Raw genomic sequence first — 23,819 nt, forward strand, 5'->3', positions numbered from 1 at the left:
GGTTTTCATCCTCACCATGGTGTTACATCCTCTTTTGAAGAGCAAAATCTTGGGTTTAACATCTTGGATCCTCAGCCATCCAGCTCAGAACACTTTTTTATTTTAATTTTATTTTTATTAATTTATTTGAATGAACAAAAAGACTTAAACAGACTGTTTTATTAAAAAAAAAAAACCCTAGAGAATATTTTTTGTGCTTTATGTAGGAACAGAATGAGTCAATTGTCTTCAATCCTTCCAGCTCAAAGCACGTCTGTGCCCCATGACCATGTGAGAGGTCTCCCCCATGTATATACCTTAATAATCAGGGCATGCTCCATAGCTGAGGGAGATCAAATTCAGTTTCCCCTATGCCTAAGGAGATCCCAGCTCTTTGGAGAGTGAGACAATCAGCAGATGAAGGCCATTTTGGGCTGTGACCTCTTCCTGAAGCTGCTCCATGCCACATAAAAAGACCAACAAGGCAACAATAGCATGTCAAAGAGAAGAGAACAAACAGGACTTGAATACAGTCATCACCAAAAGGTCTAAAAGACTTTTACCCTCCCTCCTCTCTTGTTGATCTTGGTTACACACAACCTGTCCTCTGCAAGGTCACCTGTGGGTCCATCCTGCTGGACTCTGGAGCCTTGCCAGGGAAGGACAACCACTCATTGAGCCCTCAGCCACCCAGCAGCAGCAAACCCAACGATGGGGAATTAGACCAAGGCTAAGAGAAACTCTTCCACAGTAGAGAAAACATTGAAAGGAAATGAAGGGCAACAGAAATTGGAGCTCAGAACACCACAGAACATTGTTGAGCTTTCCTAGGATCCCGTGGGACTGGATTCAGTAGAAATCTCACACTTTGAAGACACACGTGAAAAAAAAAGACTGAACCCTGAATGATGTTTATTGTAGAGAGAACAACAATATTTGTTTAAAATTGAGGTTGTAGCCCTTCCACAGCTGAAGGAAATGCTGCTCCTCTTAAAAGAAAAGCTGGTTCACAGTCAGATTAACAACAGCCAAGAGCATTGTAGGCTACAGTCATCTTGGCTGTACCTAAATCACCCCACGACACAGGCAAGATTTTACCTACAGAAGGACCTCAAGCTTTTTTTCCACAATGCCTAATTCTGGAGGGCTCAACTCCACTTCAGAAGTGATCAAAAATGCAGTTTAATTGAAAAACCACCCAGGCTTCTGGCTGGAAAACCCATTTGCTACTTGGATGTTGTCCTCAGTGAAGCAGAACGAGGAACGTCACGCAGCATTTATGAATGAGGAGGAATTTAGCAGAACAAGCTGGGAATTTGAGTGAATGTGGACATCATAATGAGAAACACCACAGGAATTCATAAAAAAAAAAACTAAAAAAAGGTTCTAAAAATTTCTGGCCAACTGCTGTGCTGCATATTTTAAGAGCCAGAAGCCCAAATAAATTGTTCCTCCCTCGTACTTGAACACGATGGAGATTCTTGGGTTGTCATTTTTTGGTTGCCAAATGGCTTCACAGCAATAATAGGGTTGAGTATCTCTATGGAACAGAAGAATTGCTGGGGACTGTGGTTGCTACTTCTTCAACAATTGATCTTCCAGCCAGTGTCTTCTTCTTTTCAGCTGCTGGTTGGGCTCTTGAACAGGTCAAAGCTTCACCTGAAACGAGGCACTGCAGAAACAAAGGGGAGCTCACCCAGAAACAGAGAGGAGACCAAGCAGGGGGTAGAAACATGACCTTTCTCCATGAGGTCAAATAGCTTTATTGTGATTAAGCACTACAATACAGTATATATCCATAAAAAAACTCTATAGTGTATATAAATTATTCCTTCCATTCAGTAATTCTTTTTTTTTTGTTTTCAGTTTGTATTTTTTTTTTTCCTCTTCATTTCCATTACAGCTTTGGTACAAGGTGATTTTTTTTTCATTATCTTTTTAAATACTTTTAGCTTCACAAACTCAACACAAAGTACAAAACTAATCCGAATTGGGGATATTACAATCTACACAGTGGTGTTCAGTGGTAGGAAAAAATCTTACCTCAATGAATTCATGTCACTAGCTAAGCTAGAAAGGCATACCTAGCAGACATGACAAAAATATGCACCATTAACCAGCAAACATGTTTTGTTTTGTTTGTTTTTTTGTCAAAATTTTTAATTTTTATCTTTTTTTTATTTTTTTTTTACAGGTTTTTTTATATTTTTCCAGCAGCAAATCGCTTGAGTGTAGTCCTCAAACTCATCATCCTGGTGTCCTCCTCTTCTGAAGGCCGTGAGTTATCCCTCAAATAATGCACTGCTACCCTCTTGGTCTTCCAGGTGAAGCCCCAGTGTCAGTACTTGACCTGCCACCCTGCATTGTTGATGCTGGCACAGTTTGTCCTGCAGCTGGCAGAGAGAACTGGAACGTTGCTGGAGGGGCAGTGTGGGGCCATCAACCGGAGGTTGTTCTGGGGGGCAGGAGGTATGACGTTACAGTAGACAGGCAGCCCAGTGGCTGGAAGTGTTCCTTGACCTGATTGATTAGGTAGCATGATTGGTTGTTGATATGATTGTTGTGGCAATCCTTGAGAACCCTGGGTCATTGGCACCTAAGGAGGAAAATGGCACAAATAAATGGGGTTGCTGAAATTTTGAGCAGGTCCCAAGTGTCTCCAACTTCCTTACAGCTGGAGTATGCAGCGTGCTCTGCCAAAATGGGTCATCTGCTGCTGCTCAGAACTGTTCTCCTCCCTGTGGATTGGGTTTAGGAAGAAATCTCTCTGCTCCCAGGTCTAGTAAAGTGGCACTGCCATGCTCTGGAGCAACACCAATTCCTGGGGTGAGTGCAAACACCCATCCCTGCTCTATCAAGCTCATCTAAAAGGTCTCAACCTTTACCTTGGCCATTAACCTTTAAAATGCATTATCCATGTCGTGGTTCTGAAGGTGCAAGGGGAAAATTTTACCCACAAGCAACTCCCCCATTCCCACCTGGGTTGCTGCACTGTCTTCAGAGAAGCTGAGGGAGAAGGTGAATGGCTCCTCAATGAGTGTAATCAATTAAAATCAATTACATGTCATTTAGTTTCTTAATTTTCCAGAGGGACCAGCAGGAAACATAAGCACAGGCCACCTCTCCCAGGCTCTTGGCACACCTCAAAGAAACCAGGTATGAAATTGGGGAAATAAGGCTGGGTAACTCAGGGACTTGGTAAAAACCAAGCCACTCTCCAAAACCCAATAACCAAAAATCTGGCTACAGCTTCTTATAGAAGACAAAGAATCATAAGAGTGTTTTGGGTTGGAAGGGACATTTCAAGGCCATCTAGTCTTAACCCCCCTGCAGGGAGCAGGGACATCTGCAGCTAGATGAGGTTGCTCAGAGCCCCATCCAACCTCACCTGAAATGGTTCTTCTAGATGGTAGACGTGGTAGATACTGCACAGGCCAAAAAAAAGCCCCCAAAATTCTGTCTTTTAGTTTTTTACAGCAATTTTTTTTTCATGGGAAGAAATTTAATTCCTTCAGCCTTTATGACCTTCTCCCTGCACTGCAGCCTGGAATAAACACTTCATTTGAAATATTCCCAGTTCAGAATGAAAATCAGGAGCACCAAGAATATGTCAAAGAGGAATCCAAGCAACCAATTTGCTTTAGAAGTGTCTTTATCAGGAGGCCTCCTGCCACACGCTGTCCTCGTGAAGAAATAAAGGGATAAAACCTGAATCAAAAGGCAAAAGCAGTCTTCCTTTTTTGGCTCCCAAGTACCTGATAAGAGGACATGGCTGGATACTGCACCATCATGCCTTGCACCTGATTTCCCTGTTGATTATTCATCAGGTTCTGGCTTTGGGGCGGCTGCTGCATTCCCATGAGACCCTGGAACCCCTGCTGCTGGTTTGGCAGGACAGGCTGGTAACCTGGAAGAAGAAAGAGGTCTTCAGATTAAAGGGGCAAGGTTAAAACTGCTCTGAGGAACACAAAATGACCTCAGCACTTTGCCCTGTGTTCATCAAAGAGTTGCTTGGTTTCTAGAGGAGCATCACTGGAGGTGAAAATTGAGGAGGAATAAGTGCTGGGAGTTGACTTTCCTGGCAGGCTACCATGAGCAGGCAGCACACCTTCCTCATCCTCTTCAACCCTGCAGCAGAGACCACCTTGAGTGCAGCACAGGATTGTAGAGCCCTGAACAGACACAGGGTGCTGCTGGCTTGTGGGTGATCACAGGATCACACAGAACCCCAGCACGGACCTCTGGAGACCATAGAATTTATTGGGTTGGAAGAGAGCTCTACAGGTCACCTAGTCCAACCCCCCTGCAATAAGCAGGGACATCTCCAAGAGATCATCTTATCCAAGATCCAGCTCCAGCAGAAGTCCATCCACACACAAGCTCCTGCTTTCAAGGCTTTTTATACAATTAGAGCAACTTGAGGGTCATGTTCCACCCCACCAGCTTTGTGTTGGGTAAAAGAGGATGATCAAAACCTAGGGAGTGTCTGATCCCTGTTGTTCAAAGCCACCCCAACACCACAGATTGTCTGCTGGGATGGCTCCTCTAGGACTAAAGGAGGAATGGTCAAAGCCTGGATGATCTGGAGAGCAAAGCTGCCAGCCAGAGTCATTAGAAATCTGGGAAGAGTTTCTCCTGCAGACACTCCATGTCCTTTAGCACTGGTGGTTTTTAAACAGTTATCCAGTGAACTATTACCTCCGTGGAGAGGTTCTCAGAGCATTGAGAATTCTGAGTTGCAATAAGAATTACCAGAAGGAGCAAGGCTGTGTTGGTTTTCTCTGGAAAGATGAGTGTCACGTCAGCTCAATTTATATTCATGACTACAGCACACGGTTCAATATGCTCCAATATTGCAAATCATCACCTGGGTATTTCTTCATGAGGTAAAGAAAATAAAGGAATGAATGTCTCTGTTTCTACCAGCCTGCTGTCAACTCTGAGCTCTCCTTCAACATCTTTCCTGATGCCAGAGAAAAGTCAGGCACCTACGATGAATTTTTTGGCATTAAAGATGCCCTTCCAACAGATATGAGATTAATATCTCCAGGCAACTGAGCTAAATAAAAAAAAATAAAATAAAATGAATCCCATGAATGATTAACTTGGCTGGGATACAGCATCAAGCATCTCCCAAATGCACCAGATTATTATACATTCAAATTTGCTGTTTTTCTATGCACCAACACAGCGTCAGCAGATTTTTTAGTCACAAAAAAACCCCAACATCAGAAGTGCTGTAACTGAGTTTGCAAAAGGCTTATACAGCAAGAAGAAAATTGTGAGTCCTCTTCTGCTCTCGTCTGCCCATTAGGGGAGGGGAAGAAAAAGCCAGAAATAAAAAATTCAGCACTGCTATTCTGGTTTTTTTGCAGGACTGGAAGTTGTTGAAATGGAGAGCAGCCCACTGACAGTAGAAGCAGCACTGGGGAATTCACCTCATGGCACTTGGGGGTGTCCAAACAAGTCCTAGATGTTGTGCTGGTGGACAATCAATGGATGGATGGTGGACCAGGGATCTGGTGACACCCAGTTGGGGAATCCTGTAGTATCTTGACCCTTTGCTCCATCGACTCGTGGGTGGAAACAGGGAGATTTAAGGTCACTGGCCTGCTTCTATCCTTGCAGAGATGCTGGTTGTTCTCTCTTCCTCATTTAATAATCATGGGCTTCTTTTTTTGCCATCAGTACCCTTGGCAGTACGATGAAGTGATGGAGGTCAGACCTTGCTGCAGAACCCCAGAACAGCACTGGGTCAAATCCAGGGTTGTCCTCAAGGTTCTGCAACTGAAGTGAAGCCCCTTCACCTGACCTGATAGAACAGACTGACCCTCTACCAAGATTCAAGTTCATCCATTCCATTGAATACAAGAACCTGGCAAGGTTACCAAAATATCCTCCAACAGTGCAGAGGGAGTAGAGAGTATTAAGAGGTGAATTAATTTATCTCTAAGCTCTATAACCAAGAAGAAAATGGTGTGAAAGCACAAAGAAACCCAACTCCACTCTGCCAGATGGCTTCTGGTTCAAGGAAGGAACTGGGCACTCTGTGTGGCTGAACAAGAAGTTGTAGATCTCAAAAACCAGTTGCCCTGACTTGCCTGCCTCCTGCAGCCCAAATTCTGCAACCCTGACTCTGCATGCCACCTAACATCTGAAACAGATCCTTCCCTGTTTGCTGTGTGCTGATGTCTCCATGTGTTTTTGTACACGGGTGAAGGAGAAGAAGGGAGATGGGAGAATTAAAGGCTCTGAACAACCAAAAGTCATATCTGAACCTTTCAGCAACGTCCTCTGCTGGGCTGAGAGGGATGCTCTGGAGCTACGTAGGTGGCAGGACCCAAGTGAGATCAGGCAGTGGCACCACCATGCTTCCTGCAGCACCCATCCTCTTCATCCTTGCTCTTCTGCTCATTAGCTTTCATCCTCCATAAAGAGCAATCCTTAAAAGCCTCTTCCCTACCCCCTGAGAAGACACATCCCTGGGTGATTTTCTAATGGCAGCCCACATCAGATGAACCACCCTATTACTGCAAGCTCCAGGGCCTCTTTCCTGCCATTAAATCATCCTGCTCTGTGTTATCTCTGCTACAGAGGAGGATTGCTGAAATCAGGGCAAACAGGAGACACGTTGTTAAACAACCAGAGGAAGAAACTGTGCAGAGGATTGCAACGAGTGCCTCAGAGGGAAAATGAGCCTTGGATTGCAGGCAAAATGGAAGAGGCCATCATGCCATCGAGGTAAATGCTCTCCACTTTTACAGCCTCCATCACCACGCTGACAGTCAGCCCACTTCAACGTCCCAGGGGGTGAAAGGCTGGGTGAGAGACCCACAAATGGGAAATTTCTGTAATTAATTTCTTAATGAGGCTATGGAGCAAAGAAGACAAATCACCGTGGTCCTGCATGTCTCTCAGTAACAGCACCCAGAGCTCACCCTGCTCAACTTAGAGGATGAAGAGGGATCTGCTGGGAGAGAGTTCTTGAGGAGAAAATGGGATAATAAAATTCCACGTTTGGAAGATAAATCTAGAACTGTTCTGTTTAGAAACCCAAGTTTTCCACAGGCCCTATAATTACCAACGAGGCAATTTCCCCAGAGAGGAAGCACATTTGCTATCAGCCAAACCCTCTGGAATGAGGATGGACAGCTTGCTAGAAGATATCCATCAGTTTAATAAGGAGTTATGATGGCCATACAGATATGATGAGAGTCTTCTCTGTGTCCAGTATTATTCAGAGTACTAAATGACACATCCCAGACTTGAAATACTTAGGAAAAAATCAGCCAGTTGGCTCTCAACATTTCCTGTCTTCCAAGGAAAAGGACTAATCTGATGTATGTACAACAGGATTTTCTTAGTCTCTCTGGGATTAGATATTTTAAGGCTATTTCTGGTTATTTCTGGCCTGAGTTTATTTTGTCCTGGCTGAAGTAGCACTCAGTAGGTTTTGTAGGCTGAAGAACACAATCAGGATCTATTCCCATCACCTTGCTAGGCTCCAATTTTCCTTGATTTTTTAAAATAAGCTATGGGGGAAGTATGAAAGTGGCTGGATGCAGCTTTTCCTCTATATCCCTAGAGAATGTTTGTGATAAATTACTAATCCAAGAAAAAAATGTCACTGTAGAACTCCAATTCAGCCATGGACTCATCAGTAAAGTCTCTGGTAACTCCCTTACTTATCAAAAGCTTTGAGCTGGTCCAAGTATTTGCAAAACTGGAAGGAAGGGCAGTTGGCCAAGCTGTGGGAGGAGTCCACTGAAATCCCTTCTCAGGTATTGAGAGCAGGAATTTGAAGGCAGGGGTTTCTAGCAGCCTAAACAAAGCCCTCTCTGCTGTGTTCCTCTTGAAGGCATCAGAGATACTTTATGGGTGTGAACTGGATACCACAAAAAAATCCCCAAAACACAGGAAATATATATCCTTCAACTATCACAGTGACAAGAACTTGATTAATTCTCTGCTAAACTAGGGTTATAAAACTGCAGGATTTTGAACTTAGTCTCTCAACACATAATTGCTGCCAGAATCTTTGCTCCCTGGTCCCTAAATTGGCCATAGCTTTTCTAGGAACACCTTCATGCTTCCCAAACCTGTTAGCAGATCTACAGCCACATTTGCTGGCAGACCCACAATAATCAAGATCATCAATAGTGCAAAAATATCTTCATCCAGCTTCAAAAGAATTGTGAAGGTTGGAAAAGACCTCTAAGGTCATCAAGTCCAACCATCACCCACCACTACCATGACCATGAAACCATATCCTCAAGTGCCACACCTCCATGTTTTTTGAACCCCTCCAGGGATGAAATCAAAAAGGAGGCAAATCTAGAAATTTGCTGCAATTTTGCCTTATTTCAGAGCAAACTATTTGTTGGATTTGGTAAAAAACTGCTGAGGATACTTTGCTGTAGAAGAATTTATGGGTTTGTGGAGAACAGCTCTGAGATCTTCCACCTGACTTGTCGTGTCCATCTCCTGGAGCAGGATGAGTCTTACCCAGCTGAACTGCCCATCCTTGTCCTCTTTATTAATTCCTCCTCAAAAAGCTATGTAAAAACCCAGTTTTATTAGTTTTTTAGAAACCCAAAGCACAGAGCATCCAAAGCACGGAGAGTTTCACGTTCTTCTTGAGACACCACAACCAACTGGGGACATTCCTTGGCTGCTAACACGATGGAAAAGAAAAAAACCAGGGGAATAATAACACAACAATAATGCAAACCCTCCCAGTTCAAAAGATGTGCAGGATCAGGGCCTCACAAATCTGATTTTTCAACACTGCTTGTCCTGTGCAAACCAGAATAAGGTAGATCTTCCCAAAAGTGAAGACAATCCTTTGTGGACAGGCTCTTCCCTCAAGAACAGCTGCTCTGCTAACAAAATGGAAAAGAAAAAAACCAGGGGAATCACACAACAATAATGCAAATCCTCCCAGTTCAAAAGATGTGCAGGATCAGGGCCTCACAAATCTGATTTTTCAACACTGCTTGTCCTGTGCAAACCAGAATAAGGTAGATCTTCCCAAAAGTGAAGACAGTGCTTTGTGGACAGGCTCTTCCCTCAAGAACAGCTGCTGCATAAAACAAACCTCAGGGTGCTGGGAAGCCTCCTGTTAGGTTGGGAAATGCTGAAAGTAAAGCTGCAGAGCACACGTGAGGTTTAGAGCTTCTTATATGTCAAAGAAATATCCATTTTGTTTCCTTTTTACCCTTTTTTTTGTGATGCCAAGCTCCAGCTGCTGGAGTCAAGGAACAACATTATCTCCTAAAAAACCATTTCTAGGCCCATTGTCCCATGGGGGGAAATGTTTTTTTTTGGGAAGAGCACTGAACTGTTATTTAGAGCCTTCTACTTCATCATCCAAGCAACTACCTTGAGGGCAAACATGCAAAATCACCAGACCCAGGGTATAAATGAATCCCTTAAAAGATGCACACCCACCCCTCAGTGACTTACCCAAACCTTAAAAGAGTTGTCTTAAAACTTGGGTGTCCTCACCACCCAGTGAAAAAGCCCAGAAATAAGAGATGTGATTAAATACTTTCATTATATACCTAATCAAATCACACACTGTAACATCTTCCAAGACTAAACTTTTAATTAAGGCAGGCTGGCATTTTGGCTTGGAAAACATCAAAAAGAGCTTGGATGGATCCAAATATAGGAGATGTAGGGGTGGGGAGGTGTTTTTCTTCTGTTTAAAGCCTGGATCTGTTCTTTTGACTCGTCTACACAAAGGATTTTCCAATTATAGGGACTGCTTTAAGAACAACTTGCCACTGCTAAGTGGCTGGAGGCTGAAAATAAACCTGTTCTTGCTGTGAACCTCAGACCATGTTATTACATGACACTTTAATCACTTCTTTTATTTCCTCTTCAATATACTTTTAATTTATGTTCTGTTTGGTGCTGCTTTTCAAAACTATTTGCTCCTCTTGAAGAGAAATCTGAAAGATTTCTCTTCAAGATAATGGAAATAAATGGAATAAATGGAAAGCCACCTCTTAAAGACAGGGGAGGTAACTCAAAATATCTGTAAGATTCAGAAAACTCTCTTTGGAAGACAAAAACTCCTTTTACCTCCCCTTCAGTGAAAGCAGAGAGGGAACAGCCAGCTGCAAAGCCAAAAATCACTGCAACACAATAATGCAGGGCTCTATTACAGCAGTGTAATTCCAGTAAAGCAGCTGATCCAGGATTTTGGCACTTCCCCAGGAGCCTGACTTCAAGGCATGAAGGCAGACAAAGCATGTGCAGCTGTTTTGGGAAGCTGAGGCATCTGCATTTTAGTGGAGAGCAAAAAAAAATAAGAAAAAAAGCCAACCCAAAAGTCACTCAGCCAGCAAATGACATGGGGGAGAGGAAGAGAGAGAGGAGGAAAGTGTCTCCTGCTTTTGAACTCAATGAATCCACAGAGTTATGTCAACAGGCTCCATGGTTTTGGAGAGATGGGCTTTGGGAATCAGTTCCCTTTGGCCACCACCATGACCAAGGTGCCCAAAACCAGCTGAGATGCCTCCAGGGAACTTTTGGTAACTGTTATCCTAAAAGGGGTGAAGCCTTCTCATCCCCACAGAGCTAAGGCACGTCTTGCAAACCGGTGGGCAGCTCTTGTGACATCAGGGAGGTCCCAAACAGTGCCAGGGAAAACCCAAGTATAACCCTTCTTGCTGCCAGCCTCTTCCCACTGAGTTGAACCACAGCTAGTGGCAGACCCACGGGCCAACAGGTCACCCTGGAGAACTTGTGGGTTGCTCTGCAGAGAGCTTTGTTGCTTAGAGACCAAACCAGATGGAAATCTAATCACAGCCCTTGCTATGGCCATAGATTCAGTTCCTATTTCTGCAATTCCTCTTTCTGGCATTTCTGAATAGCTACTATACAACTAAAACATCAATGTCAAAACTCAGTAGGCTGGACAGGAAGATTCCTTTGGTGTATGAGGTGCTGTAGGTCTTGCCTCACGTTGAAAACAGCATCTAGAGAGATGCCTTTGCCAGCAAAACACTGCAGAGAGTTTTCATTTACAATGACCACCCAACATCTCGCTCAGGATTCTGATGAATTCCAAGACAAAGGGTCCACACATTCTTCCACAAAACCTCTGACCTACTTCCTGCTCTTACTTCCAGCCCAAAGTACCTGCAGGAATGAGTGGCAGGGCTCAAAATACAAGAAGACAACCCCAAGTGTCCAAGTGACAAGGATGAGATCTTCTGTACCAGCCGTGACCCCACAGACTCGCTGAATTTCAGCAGATCCATCTCCACGTTACACCAGTTGGATTTCCTCAGTTGCCCTCAGATAAATAACAGCACTTCTGAGCGAACAAAATGTTGATCCACTCAAGATTGATCTAAAACTTATCTCTGGGTATTGCTGAAATATCACAGAATCATAGAATCACCCTGTTTGGAAAGGACCTCCAAGATCATCAAGTCCAACCTTCCCCCAACATCTCCCTAACCACTAGACCACTCCATCTACTCCTTTTTTGAAGCCCTCCAGGAATGTTGACGCCACCACCTCCCTGGGCAGCCCATTCCAGTGTCTAACCACTCTCTCTGGGAAGAAATTCCTCCTAATATCCAATTGAAGCACAAGCCCAGGGTGAACCTCCACAATGCCACTGTGCAACCTTCACAGAACAGCTCCAGTCCCTCCTCTGAAGATCACAGGATGGTAGGGATTGGAAGGAACCTCTGGAGATCATCTTCTTTAATCCCCTGCTCCAGCAGGTCACCCACAGCAGGGTGCCCAGGGTCACATCCAGGTGGGTTTGGGATCTCTCCAGAGCAGGAGACTCCACAGCCTCTCTGGGCAGCTGCTCCAGGCTCTGCCACCCTCAAAGGAAAGAAGGAACCTCGTGGGTTTCAGTTTGTGCCTTGTCCTGTTGCTGGGACCACTGACAAGAGCCTGGGCCCATGCCCTTTAGCTATTGATCAGCACTGATCAGATCCCCTCTGAGTCTTCTCTTCTCCAGGCTGAAGAGCCCCAGGGCTCTCAGCCCTTCCACATCACAGATGCTCCAACCTGCTGCTCACCACCAGTCACCAGATGATGGTCCACATGCTCTCCATCCTTCTGCTTCCACTCAGGCATCAATTCTCACTAACAGTCTCAGCTTCTCACCCTCCTAAACTGGGCTGTGGTTCGTGGCTCAGCCTCGAGGAGCCTTCATCAGCTCAACATCAACTCAAGTGCCATCTGTGACAACAGCATGGCCACTGCCTGGTGGCACTGCTCCTCTCCCTGGTGGCACTTCTCCTCCCTGCTGCTTCTACGTCCATCTACAGGTTAATGGATCAAACCACTGAGCAAAAGGACTGGAGCTTGTCCACCTCCCTGTGACAGAAGGGCACAGCAAGTGATGAGCTACGTCCTCCAGCTAGAGACCAACAGATGTGAGGCTGGTACTGAAGCCAACTGGACTCTGATGGAGCATATGTCTGCCCATCTGGGTCCAACTGCAAAAAACTTCATCTTTTCCAAGTGTGCCCATGCAGAACATCATCTGAAGGCTACTGGGGTTGGCAATCAACTCCAACCAGCTCTACAGCACATCAGGAGCACTCGCCTGCAACGTGGTGGCTACTCCACCCCTACACACCACAGCCCTTCAGCATTTGCTTAACTTCTAAGCATAGAACTCAATTTCTTGATTTCAGAGCAATGATTTACAGGCTTGAGTAGACTCCTGGTCTGAGGCCAAAGAACTGGGCTCCCTGAAGGACCTCCAATGGCAGAGACACCCACACATTGATTCACATTCATCCTTCTAAAGGCTTGTGAGACACATGAGCAGCCAGGGAGCAATCAACCCAAGGAAAAAGAGGGTTCCATTCTAATAAAAACCACTTCTACAATCTAATCAAATACTATCTCAACTTTTGCACAGCCACTGCTTCATCCACCAGCTGGGAAGTGGGGCAAGAAGGGGCTGGGACACATGGACATTGAGGGACATTGAGGAACATGCCATTAGATTAAACGTTGGCTACCTACCAAGAGATGCTGGCAACTAAAACCAGATGTCAACCAGGGATGAGATTGACTTCACTTCTGTGGCACAGGCTCAGAGAGCTCCCAGTTGAGTTTATCTTGCAATTAAACCCTTCTAGTTTACTAGTAGACCCTCATTTACCTCTCTTGTCTTAATTAATACTTAATTAATACTCCATTCTGCATCGCTGCAGAAACACTGACTGCGATTCTGCCACGGGTACCAAAGCAACACATCAGATTAATGCTCTACCTAATTAATTAATCTACGAGATTAATGCTACCTTAATCAGATTAAGGGCTCTACCTTCCAGCTAAATCTTTTTCTTGGAAGAAGGTGATCAGCAAGATCTGCAGAGGTCCTTGCTCCAGTGGCTGGGAAACTTCACTTGTGGCCAAAAGGAGGGGAAAAAGTGAATAAAAGGTAAAAATGTCTGGAAAAAGTAAAAACATTCCCTTTTGGCATGCCAAATAGAACACTACTAATTTCTAAGACTTCAGAAATGTTGATTTCCATATAAAAAAAATACTTCAAATGAAACAGTTTAATTGTCCATAGGCAACTTAAAGCTTTTGTTTCCTCTTTTGGGTTGCCTGGAGGGGGGAGGTGCAAATTCAAAGGAATCTGAGTGGGGTTTTTTTTGTGTTTTAATTAGCCAAGGAATCTGCAAAAAATAAACCAAACTCTTCTGATAAATCAGGCAGCTCAATCTGCAAAGTATCCCTTCTCTCCACCACAGGCAAATGCATTTTCAGTGTGTTTTCTTGCCCTGGGTGGGCAGAAGAAGATGAACTATATTTTCTAAAAGGGGATGCACAGTGGATGCACATTTTTTCACCTTTGCCTTTTCTAAAAAAAGGGCTTAGAGGCACTTTTGGAAACAACACCTGGAGAGACCAGTTCCTCGTGCATGCAGAAGGGCAATGAATAGATATGGCACTGTCAGCAGCAAGCTCTTCTGCACAGCTGCACCCAGAGAGCTCAGCCCAAACAGAGGAGAAAAGGCAGAGGGAGGATGGAGGTGGCTTCAGAAGAGCCTGCTTGGTTTCAACATTCATTCCCCAGTCTCTCTGCACAGTCAACTAACCCCCCAACAAAAAGGTTGAGCTGTCAAGCAAAAGGTTTGCATGCAGACTTACACCAGGAGACCCAGAGGAGCAGCCTTGATCCCTTTATCTCCCCCCTCAAATCATCTGCAACTGTAAATGATGCAAAATTCCCTTTCCTTAGCAGAAACCTCTGAGCCCAGCACAGATTTCACTGTAGGAGAGTCTCAATATTTCTGCTTTGTCTCTCTCCAGGGTGATGTCTGCTCTCAGCAGCCACTGGGGCAGAGCTGCCACGGAGCATTTGCTGCTTTTGAATGGTCTGCAAACCCCAGCAAAGCTGCATTTCCAATCTTCCTGGGCAAAGGTATCTGCAAAGCCTGAGCTCGTGAGCAATGCCAGCTAAGCACTCAGAGCTATGAAAAACACACCATAAGGACCATCAGCATATGGAGCCTTTCACTCAGCAGAAATCCTGAAGATGAGCCTGGGTATGTGGTCAAGGTACATTTGAGAGGCAGCAGCAGAAGTTTTTTCCCTTGCCTCCATCATAAATATTGATTTTTTTTTTGCTTGCCTGGGATATTGCACACCTTGAGTGCATTATTTCTCCTTTCTGCATAATAGCTTCCTCAGCTGTAAAATAAGGTTTTCTTCACGAGGCATTTTGAGATGCAGCAGTGCTGAGGAGTGCTAAATACTCAGGGGATAAAGTCCTTGGAAAAAAATGACTAATATCCAATATAATATAGAATCTGAGGAGACCTTTGCTTGCTGAATTTTCCCCGAGTTACACACAGAGCTTTGCAAAATTTGCAGTTGAAGAATCCTACTTTCATCCCCCAAAAATGTTGTTTGGGCTTTCTGGCAGCACCTGCAAGGGTAGGGCTGAATTTCCAGAGCACCAAGGCTGCCAAGAGGGGCAGGAGGATGAGGAAGAAGCCTCAGGAAGAGTTACTTGCCAGAGCATGACCCTTAACTCTCTGCAAACCCCAGATTTGCCAGCAAACCCAACAGAGATGGGGGTTTTGAAATGAATCTGGAGGTCTGCAAAGGCTTTGCAATGCTGGCTGCAAGGCCACTGTCTGCTCCCCAAGGCTGGGCTGGGAGGGATGTCTCCTGGGGGAAAGGTTTTGCCCAGAATCTCAAGCATCCTCCATCCTTAGCTCCTCTGACATGACCTGTGCATGTCTGCAGGAGTCCACGTGCACTCCTAGCTATGCAATCATTGAATTTAGTGCTCAAATCTTTGTTTCCTGCTCACGTGGTTCTGGATGAGGTGACCAGGTTCATGAACTTCTTCTAGGGGCTGCTCAAAGTCAAAGCCCAAAGCAGCTGCCAGAAACGTGTCTCTGTGTCCAATTCACAGCGTGCCTTTAGGAAGGGGGGCAGCTGATGTGCCAAGCTGCCAAAAGGGGCTGTGGAGCTCAAAATTTTTGGACAGGAGAAAAATCACAGGATCTGCAAACGCATCTGCAGAACGTTCTTCAGCCAGTGCTGCTCGTTCTGGGTGTCAATCTTGAGAATAAACACTGAGAAAGGACCAGTCTAAGTCACACTTTTTTTACTCCTCACGACAAGGAGCTCAAATCCACACCCATCATTTAGCTGCTGCTCCATTTTAAACCATTTGCCTCACTTCTTCAAACTGAAAAAAAAAAACCAGAGGGACACCATCTTCACATTTTAGCAAATGGATCTGCTGCAAATAAATAATGTTTTAATTAGAAGCCCCCAGTACTTTATAGAGCTTGCTCTCAGATTCTGGAATGAGCTATTGCATCAATTAAAAGAAAAGCACATTTTTTGTCCCCCATCAGAGGAGAAGCCATGGCAAATTGGTTCATAAATATTCACTGGTGTTTTGGGCAAGGCCATAAAAAGGAGATGTTTTCCTGGCTGGCCTGGAAACAGCACATTTCATGTCAGAGCAGTGCTGAGGAGAGACTCGTGGTGCACGGAGGACCAGCGAGGTCCTGAGGAACTGGTCATGTTCATAAACAGGTCAACTGCTGGGGCAGGAGAAGATAAATATGATGGATGAGCTTCTGCTTGTCTAGAGCTCACAGGGATGTTATCAGGAACCTGCCTGGTGGGAAGGCTGGGCTAATTATGCCTTAGGAAAAATTAACTAATTGAGGGGCTGGAGCATGGCCAGAGAAGGGCAACGAAGGTGGGGAAGGGTCTAGAGCCCAAGTGTGGGGAGGAGCAGCTGAGGGAGCTGGGGGTGCTGAGCCTGGAGCAAAAGAGGCTCAGGGGAGAACTTCTGTCTCTCCCCAGCTCCCTGACAGGAGGTTGGAGCCAGGTGGAGGTCGGGGTCTTCTCCCAAGGAACAAGTGATAGGACAAGAGCAAACAGCCTCAAGTTGTGCTAGGGAGGTTTAGGTTGGACATGAGGAAAAATGTCTTCTCCAAATGGGTTCTCAAGCCCTGGCTCAGGCTGCCCAGGGCAGTGGTGGAGTCCCCATCCCTGGAGGGGTTTCCAAGCCGTGGAGATGTGGTGCTGAGGGACATGGGTCAGTGGTGGGCTTGGCAGTGCTGGGTTAACAGTTGGACTTGATGACTTGAACAATCTCTTCCAAACAAAAGAACTCTCTGATTCTCTGACTCCTACTGTTCTTTGGGCTAATGAATCATAAAAAAATAGTAATTACAAGTATAAAACACATCCTATAAAAACACTACCTTCTTTACAGGGCAAGGCAAAGTTCCCATTTAGAAAAAAAACCACAAATATAATAAAAAAAGAAGAAGTCAGGGCTGCTCAAACCTGTTTGAGAAGTTATGAGGCATCACGATTTACGCAAATAAAACCTCCAATAATATCAAAACTACAAAGCATGGAGATAACACCTCGTTCAGGCAAGGGATAAAGCTGCTCCCAGTGACAGTTGTGATTTATTGAAGCCATCTAAACCCACTTGGAAAGTCTCTTAGCTTTGCCTCTGCCCACAAAGGGCACGTGTCAGCAGAGAGCCACGCTGCTGAGAAATCAGAGCAGCAAGAAGGGAAGGCAACTGGCCACATCAGATGCCCAAAAGCCCTGAATTACTGTGATAAGGAGGTTTTCCTGACAACACCCCACATGCAACAGCATCCCAGCACCTAGAGAAACACACCAGAGCTGTACTGGTGTTGGGTTTTGGAAGATAATGGGATGGGGAGACTGGCTGGGGTTCCCCAGCTGAGGTTGACCCCAAGCGTTTACAGCTCACTTCTGGAACCAAATTTGGCACAGGAGGTCACAGTTTAGGTGGCAGCTTTCAGGCAGAAGCTGGAAATGAGCTGCCTCTTGCTTCCAGGTAGTAGGCACTGAAGGAAAACAAAGGTTGCACACCTACAACCTGCCACAGACCTTGTCTGGGCTGTGGTCTAGCTGTGCAAATGCTACAATGGGATGGGGACTTGGCCAGATTGAGGTCACCAGGGCCATGCTGGCATCTGCATCATCACTTCTGTGAAGGAAGCAAGTTCCTGGGGATGCTTCTTCACTGGTCACACCAGTTCAAACCTGCAGTAAGAGCCAGGTTCTTCCCACAGCTCAGAGCAGCACTGGAGAAGGAGCAGAGAAGCATCATCTCCCTACTACTGTAAAAGCACTGAAAAGTGATTTTATTGTAAGACATTTGGGGATGAATTCTACCTTTTGATAGCCCCAGATTGACTGTGAAGTCAACGTGGACTTCAGAGGGTGTCCCTTTGAAGAGAACACATCCCTGGACAGTGCCATGGAGAGCCACACAGCACTCAGCTCTTCTCTTATTACCAGAGAAAGGTTCATAAATTCTATCTGCCTCCAATTATTACCATCCTGACACACTAGGAAACACATCTTTGTGTCTCCTAAATGAAAAGCAACAGGAGAAATGAATGACTTGGCCCAAGCAGTTACATCAACAGAGGTTTATCAGCCACTACAGGGTCATTGGCTCATCTCCAGAAGATAAAGCACAATTAACAAAGAGTTTTGCTTCTCGTGGGGGGATTCTTAACTCTTCTTGAATCCAAAACTCTCCCTTGGGAAGTGATGATGATCATCTGTCTCCTTCTAGGATACCCATTGCTGCATAACCTGAGGATCTGGGCCATATTGCACACTTCCAGAATGAGTGTGTGGAATGTTTTAGGGGAAGTTGGCCAGTTCTTGACTTCATGCCAATAAATGCCTCAAAAAAATCACATTCCTGTATTTAAAACCTCCCTATAAAATATGTCCCAGTGGCACTGTAACTGAAATGGTCTCAAACACCTCTATACAGTCTGAGGTTGTGAAAGGAACCTACCTGAACACCTCCTCTACCAACAGAAGCTTGGAGAAGACACAAAAATGGCACAACTGAAGTTATTTTCCTTCTTTCCCTGGGGAAAAAAAAGAGCTCAGCACCTTTCTGAACCTGTCTCTTTACCTCTTTTTTGTAGCTCCCATCTAATGCTGAGAAGCAAGAGCATTTTTCCTCCTTGAACTGAATTTCTGGGTGGTTCAGATCTTACAGCACAGTGCATTTATTTATGGCTCTGCAGCACCACTCTTCTTGGGAAACATTTGCAAGGATTGAATTGATTGCAGATTAAGTGTTATTCTTAATAGTTTTTTCATTGCCAGCTAATGGAAATATGGATTCAACATTATTTTAAGCTTAATGCAGTGTAAAAGAATTAGTTTAGTACACTGTAATTATGATTTTTTTTTTTTAACAGTGCTTAATAGAAATGAGAGGCAGAAATAGATTTCTCCAAGCAAAGGAGAGGAAAGGGAACATTTATTTCTCCAGTAACAACCACCTGAATGTGAAAGCTGTAGGAAGGAAGTCACTCCTCCCCTTTCTTTTCCTTGTCTATACCCTTCAGATATACATTTCCCACTTCAAGGAATGTGTTTGCAGCATCCCTCAAATTCTACCCTAGCAAAAGACAAGAAATCTTCTACTCAATGCTACTTCTGGGGACATCTGCAGCTAGAGCAGGGTGCTCAGAGTCCTGGTCAACCTCACCCTGGATGGGTCTTCTACCACCTCCCTGGGTAACCTGGGCCAGGGGCTCAACACTTTCAAAATAACCCCCCTTCTATCTAGTCTAAATCTCCTCTTTTTTAATTTAAAACCATCACCCCTTGTCCTGTCCCAACAGGCCCTGCTGAAAAGATTGTCCCCATCTTCACGTGTGTCAGGTTCAAGTCTCCAAGGAAAATAGCAGCAGGATTCCCAAGCCTAAGACAGTGGTCCTGGAAAGCTGCCATAAAAGATAAATATCCTATAAAAGCTGGAAGTATTTTACCACCTGCTTTTACAGCCCAATAACTGTGAAGACTCTTTTTGTAACGTTGCCCTTCAAATGAAAGGAAAATTCCCCCCTACATTACCTTCAATTTTTCACTTTCTGTTATGTCAATAGAACAATCTTCTGTAACAAGAAGACAAAAGCTTCTCCATCTTCTTGGGATCAATATTATTGCCCAAGCAAGGACAACTGGTCCCTTTGTCAACACTATTTTAATGCACTGCCAAAACCCAAGCACAATTCTAACTAGGGAGATGCTAATATGCACTCAAATAAGCAAGCTGATGGTCAGATGGATCCTTTTTGAGCTGTGGAGAAAATCTCCTGAGAAGGATGCTGAGCAGGCAAAGTGAGTTCCAAAAGATTTCAAAGCCTGGATGGAATCTGCCTCTGCTTTTGCTGGGACACCTCAAAAAGGCAGATTCCTCACCAAATGTTAACATCCAGCCCTGGGGAGATGTGGAGCTTGAAGCCATGAGTTTTCTTTTCCTCTTTGTTTAATTGTACAAGGAAGGATGTACCTGCCTACACATGTTCTCCTCCTGCTCAGGAGTCACCCGTGTAGGGCTTTGCTCAATCATACAAAGGATGACAAACAAAGGAGGAAGACAAAGGAGGAAGACAAAAAAAAGGAGGAAGACAAGAAGGAAGTGAAAAAAAGGAGGAAGTGAAAAAAAGGAGGAAGAGAAAAAAAGGAGGAAGAGAAAAAAAGGAGGAAGAGAAAAAGGAGGAAGAGAAAAGAAGGAGGAAGAGAAAAGAAGGAGGAAGAGAAAAAAGGAGGAAGAGAAAAAAGGAGGAAGAGAAAAAAGGAGGAAGAGAAAAAAGGAGGAAGACAAAAAAGGGAGAAGACAAAAAAAGGAGGAAGACAAAAAAAAGGAGGAAGACAAGAAGGAAGTGAAAAAAAGGAGGAAGAAAAAAAAGGAGGAAGACAAAAAAAGGAGGAAGATTAAAAAAGGAGGAAGAAAAAAAGGAGGAAGAGAAAAAAAAGGAGGAAGACAAAGGAGGAAGACAAAAGAAGGAAGACAAAAAAGGAGGAAGGCAAGGAGGAAGTGAAAAAAGGAGGAAGACAAAAAAAGGAGGAAGACAAAGGAGGAAGACAAAAAAAGGAGGAAGACAAAAAAAGGACGAAGATAAAATGTTTTCTTCTTTGGAAAGAAACAGATTGACAGAAATCATACTGAAAAACAGGCAAAAAAAGCTCCCCACAAACTTATCTGGTCTTGAGGTCACCCCAAAACATGGGCACTGAAGATGTGAGGAAAGCCAGTGCTGGTCAGCTGGGCTCAGAACAGAATCTGCTGTCCCATCAGAAGCTGTATTGCTCAGTTCTGCTCATGCTCCTGCCTCAGATATCATCCAGGGACTGCTCTTAACCTCACAAAATTGTTTCCAAGTTAAAAAAAAAAAAGAAATAATAAATCTAAAGTACTTTTGAACCAAGATTGAGCTGCTGGTCCTAGGAAGTCCTCACCATTCATGCAACAAAGGGCAGCTCTTGAGGCCAACACAACTTTTCCCCAAGGACATCAGTGACCCCCAGGTTGTGTTTCTAGTATGGGAGATACAGTGAGGTGTAGAAATTGCAGGTGATTAGAGAAACAAGGTTTTTAAAGGAGACAGATTCAGTATCTTCTTAGTTCTGTCCTTTATCTAGACACTAGAGCAATCAGAAATGCTTGGCTAGCCATTGTTGGAGTAAAAAAATCAGCTGATACACTGAATCCTGAAAAAGGGCTTTTAGAATCTTCACTGTGCAGCAAGATTAAGGCAGTTCCTTAAGAAACTCATGGGCATTCTTGGAGAACCAAAATAAAACTATCCACAGCTTCAAAACCACTGGAAAGACATGACCTTGACCTAGGAATTGAACAACAGCTTGGAACATTATGGCTTTTGGTCCACAAACCAACTACAAATTATACACATGAGCCCACCTGGCTCTTGGACTTCTGGCTTTCACTCCACCAAGAGAGTTCTTTGGATTTTTGAAGGCAATTCAACCCTTGCAAAGTAGGTAGGTGGTTTGCTGAGGGCTGAGTCCTGTAATGGATCCCCAAACATTCCCCTTTTTTCCACACCCAGAAAGTCCTCCCTTCCCTGCAAATCTTCTCCATGGATCTAGTGCTAAACCATGGCTAGGTCATTAAAATCTCATTCCCAAATTGCTGAGCAAGAAGATAAAACGAGATATTGTTGAACCTACAAAGGTTTTGGTTTACCAGCCCATTTTTTTTGTGTGCCATCATTCTTCTTAACTCAAAGCTGCCTTCTTGCCATGCAGGAGCCACTTCAAGTGTAGTAAAATCTTAACAAATCTCCAAGAAATGAGAAATTGAGGATTTCTCTCCAAAGCCCATGTTGTGAGCACTCAAAGCCCCTTGCTGGGATCGCTTCGTGGAACTACAACTTTACTCACTGGCTACTCAGGCTTTTCCCCCTCTCATTTTCTTAGTTTCTCCTCAATGGATGCACTGAGTCTGTTCATTTACAGGAGGAAACTCAGGAAAAAAAAATAGATTAATTATGACCTGCTCAGAAAGAGCATTTTAGTAGTCAATTAGAAAGAACACCCCAAGGCAAATTGTACTTCTACGTGCCTACACCTGGTTCTCCAATAAATCAAATCCTTCTGTATTTACACAATGGGCTATATAATAGCACAAATGAGCTGCCTAATGTATTTCAAGCACCACTGTAAACTCATGGAACATATTCATCAGGATGGAGTAGAAGGAGGAGACACAAATTGAGCTGGTTGTGCCCTCAAATCAGTCAGAGAACTGATTTGGTTGAGGAGTAAAAAGATTTGGTCCTGCCACACACTGCTCAGCTAACTACAGCTCTTTAATGAATAGCTCTGCACATCCACTTTCTTCCTTAAAAGGTAACAAGAAAATCAAATTGAGGTAAAAAAAGGGGGGGAAAAAAGGGACAAGTTGCACTTCCTTAACTTCTGTTAAAATGAAGCAAACCATGTCAGCCTCCGTGGCCATTTGGTTCATCTTAAATTTGCACAGAAAACAGGAAGAGAGTGAGTGCAATCAAACATTATATTTATCACTCTATCACTTCAGTCCCTGATAAAAGTCCTTCCCCATCATTCCTGTAGGCATTTAAGTACTGGAAGGCCACCAGAAGGTCTCCTTGGAGCCTTCTCTTCTCCAGGCTGAACAACCCCCAACTCAGCCTGTCCTCACAGCAGAGGGGCTATGAAATTTTTGGGGAATTATTCAAAAGCTGTTCATACACCCATGCAACTTGTACATCACCTTCTCCCTCCATAAAACAACTCCAAGCACCAGAGGCTCAACGTGAGCTACAGCTGAGAGACCCCAAGAAGATCTGCACTAAAAATGATTTGGTGATGGCTTAGGTGGAAAAGGTGCTTTGTAAAACCCACCTCCAACCCTTGCACACACAAATCAGGGGCAAATTCCCACTTTACTGCAACCAGGAACATCAGGAAACCTAATTCAGATTCCTAATTCAAAAAATGTAGATGATAATTCTATTTCACCAAATTACTTTTGCCTTGTGAGGTAGCTGCATTTGTAATTATTTATTGCCCAGCTCAAGGTTAAATGAAGGAATGGGCTTGCTGAGATCCTTTTGAAGCCTTTATTTTTCACCATGTGCTACAAAAGATTAATTGCTTTCTAGTCCTCCAATAGAGGCAGAATTAAAATTGCCATTTGATACAAACTATTATTGCAGCAATCATTTGGAAGGAGCACATTGCTGCTTATAATTTCATACATTTCTCCTCGTTTTCTTGTTCTGTAAAGGGCTATTTGCCAACCTTAAAAAGTTAACTCGTGGAGGTCCCTTTGTAGGACCTGGAAAAATCCATTTTTCTGCCCTCCTGCAGGCTTGGGGCTCATCTGAAGAGCAAGCTGGAAGTGCAGCACTGCTGAGCAGATGCTCTTGGAGATGTCCAGGATGCCTCTTGGAAGCCCTGAGGCCACTGCTGAAGCACAAAACAAACTCTTTTGATAACTCAGGCTGACCAAAAAAGAGCAAGGATGCATTTATATAACTATAGGCAAATATTGGCTTGCTCAGTCAAGAATCACCCCTTTCCCTTCTCCATCTCCATCCTACCAGGCAGGAGGAACCCTCCCCAGAGGCTGCAACAACAAAACCTGCCTTTATCCTTCTCTTTCATAATGATCCATGCCAGCCATACCCACTGGAAGGGAAACCTCAGCAGGGGCCATGTATCACTCCTAAGAAGAGAAATCATCAAGCTCTTGTTAGAACCAGACACTCAGGCAGCAAATTCAATTTTTTTTGGACATTTTCTGCCCAGTGCCAACGCCAGCTACCAGCCCTTCTGCATTACAATTAGCTCCTGCTGCAGGAAGGCTCCTCTGCCCTGGTGCATCGTGCAACATGGAGCTTCCCAGGTTCCAGTTTGTGCCCATGGCCCCTTGTCCTGGCACTGGGTATCACTGGAAGGGGTCTGGTCCCATCCTCTTGACTCCCTGCCCTTTAGTTATTAATCAG

The 23,819-nt window shown here is 44.4% G+C and overlaps 1 protein-coding gene across 1 annotated transcript in view; it reads right to left on the reverse strand.

Annotated features, from left to right (window-relative positions):
- Positions 1-1,938: 1,938 nt before the first annotated feature.
- ARPP21 (cAMP-regulated phosphoprotein, 21kDa) overlaps positions 1,939-23,819 on the reverse strand; it is a gene marked incomplete at its 5' end in the record, with an annotated part of 59,671 nt that continues 37,790 nt past the window's right edge. The window contains 2 exons of the mRNA XM_008941636.1: positions 1,939-2,575; positions 3,735-3,886. Of these exons, the coding sequence (XP_008939884.1) occupies positions 2,318-2,575; positions 3,735-3,886 (410 nt within the window). The remainder of the gene's footprint in view (positions 2,576-3,734; positions 3,887-23,819) is intronic.

Source organism: Merops nubicus, unplaced genomic scaffold, assembly GCF_000691845.1.
Source record: "Merops nubicus isolate BGI_N331 unplaced genomic scaffold, ASM69184v1 scaffold1436, whole genome shotgun sequence".
Lineage (NCBI taxonomy): Eukaryota > Metazoa > Chordata > Aves > Coraciiformes > Meropidae > Merops > Merops nubicus.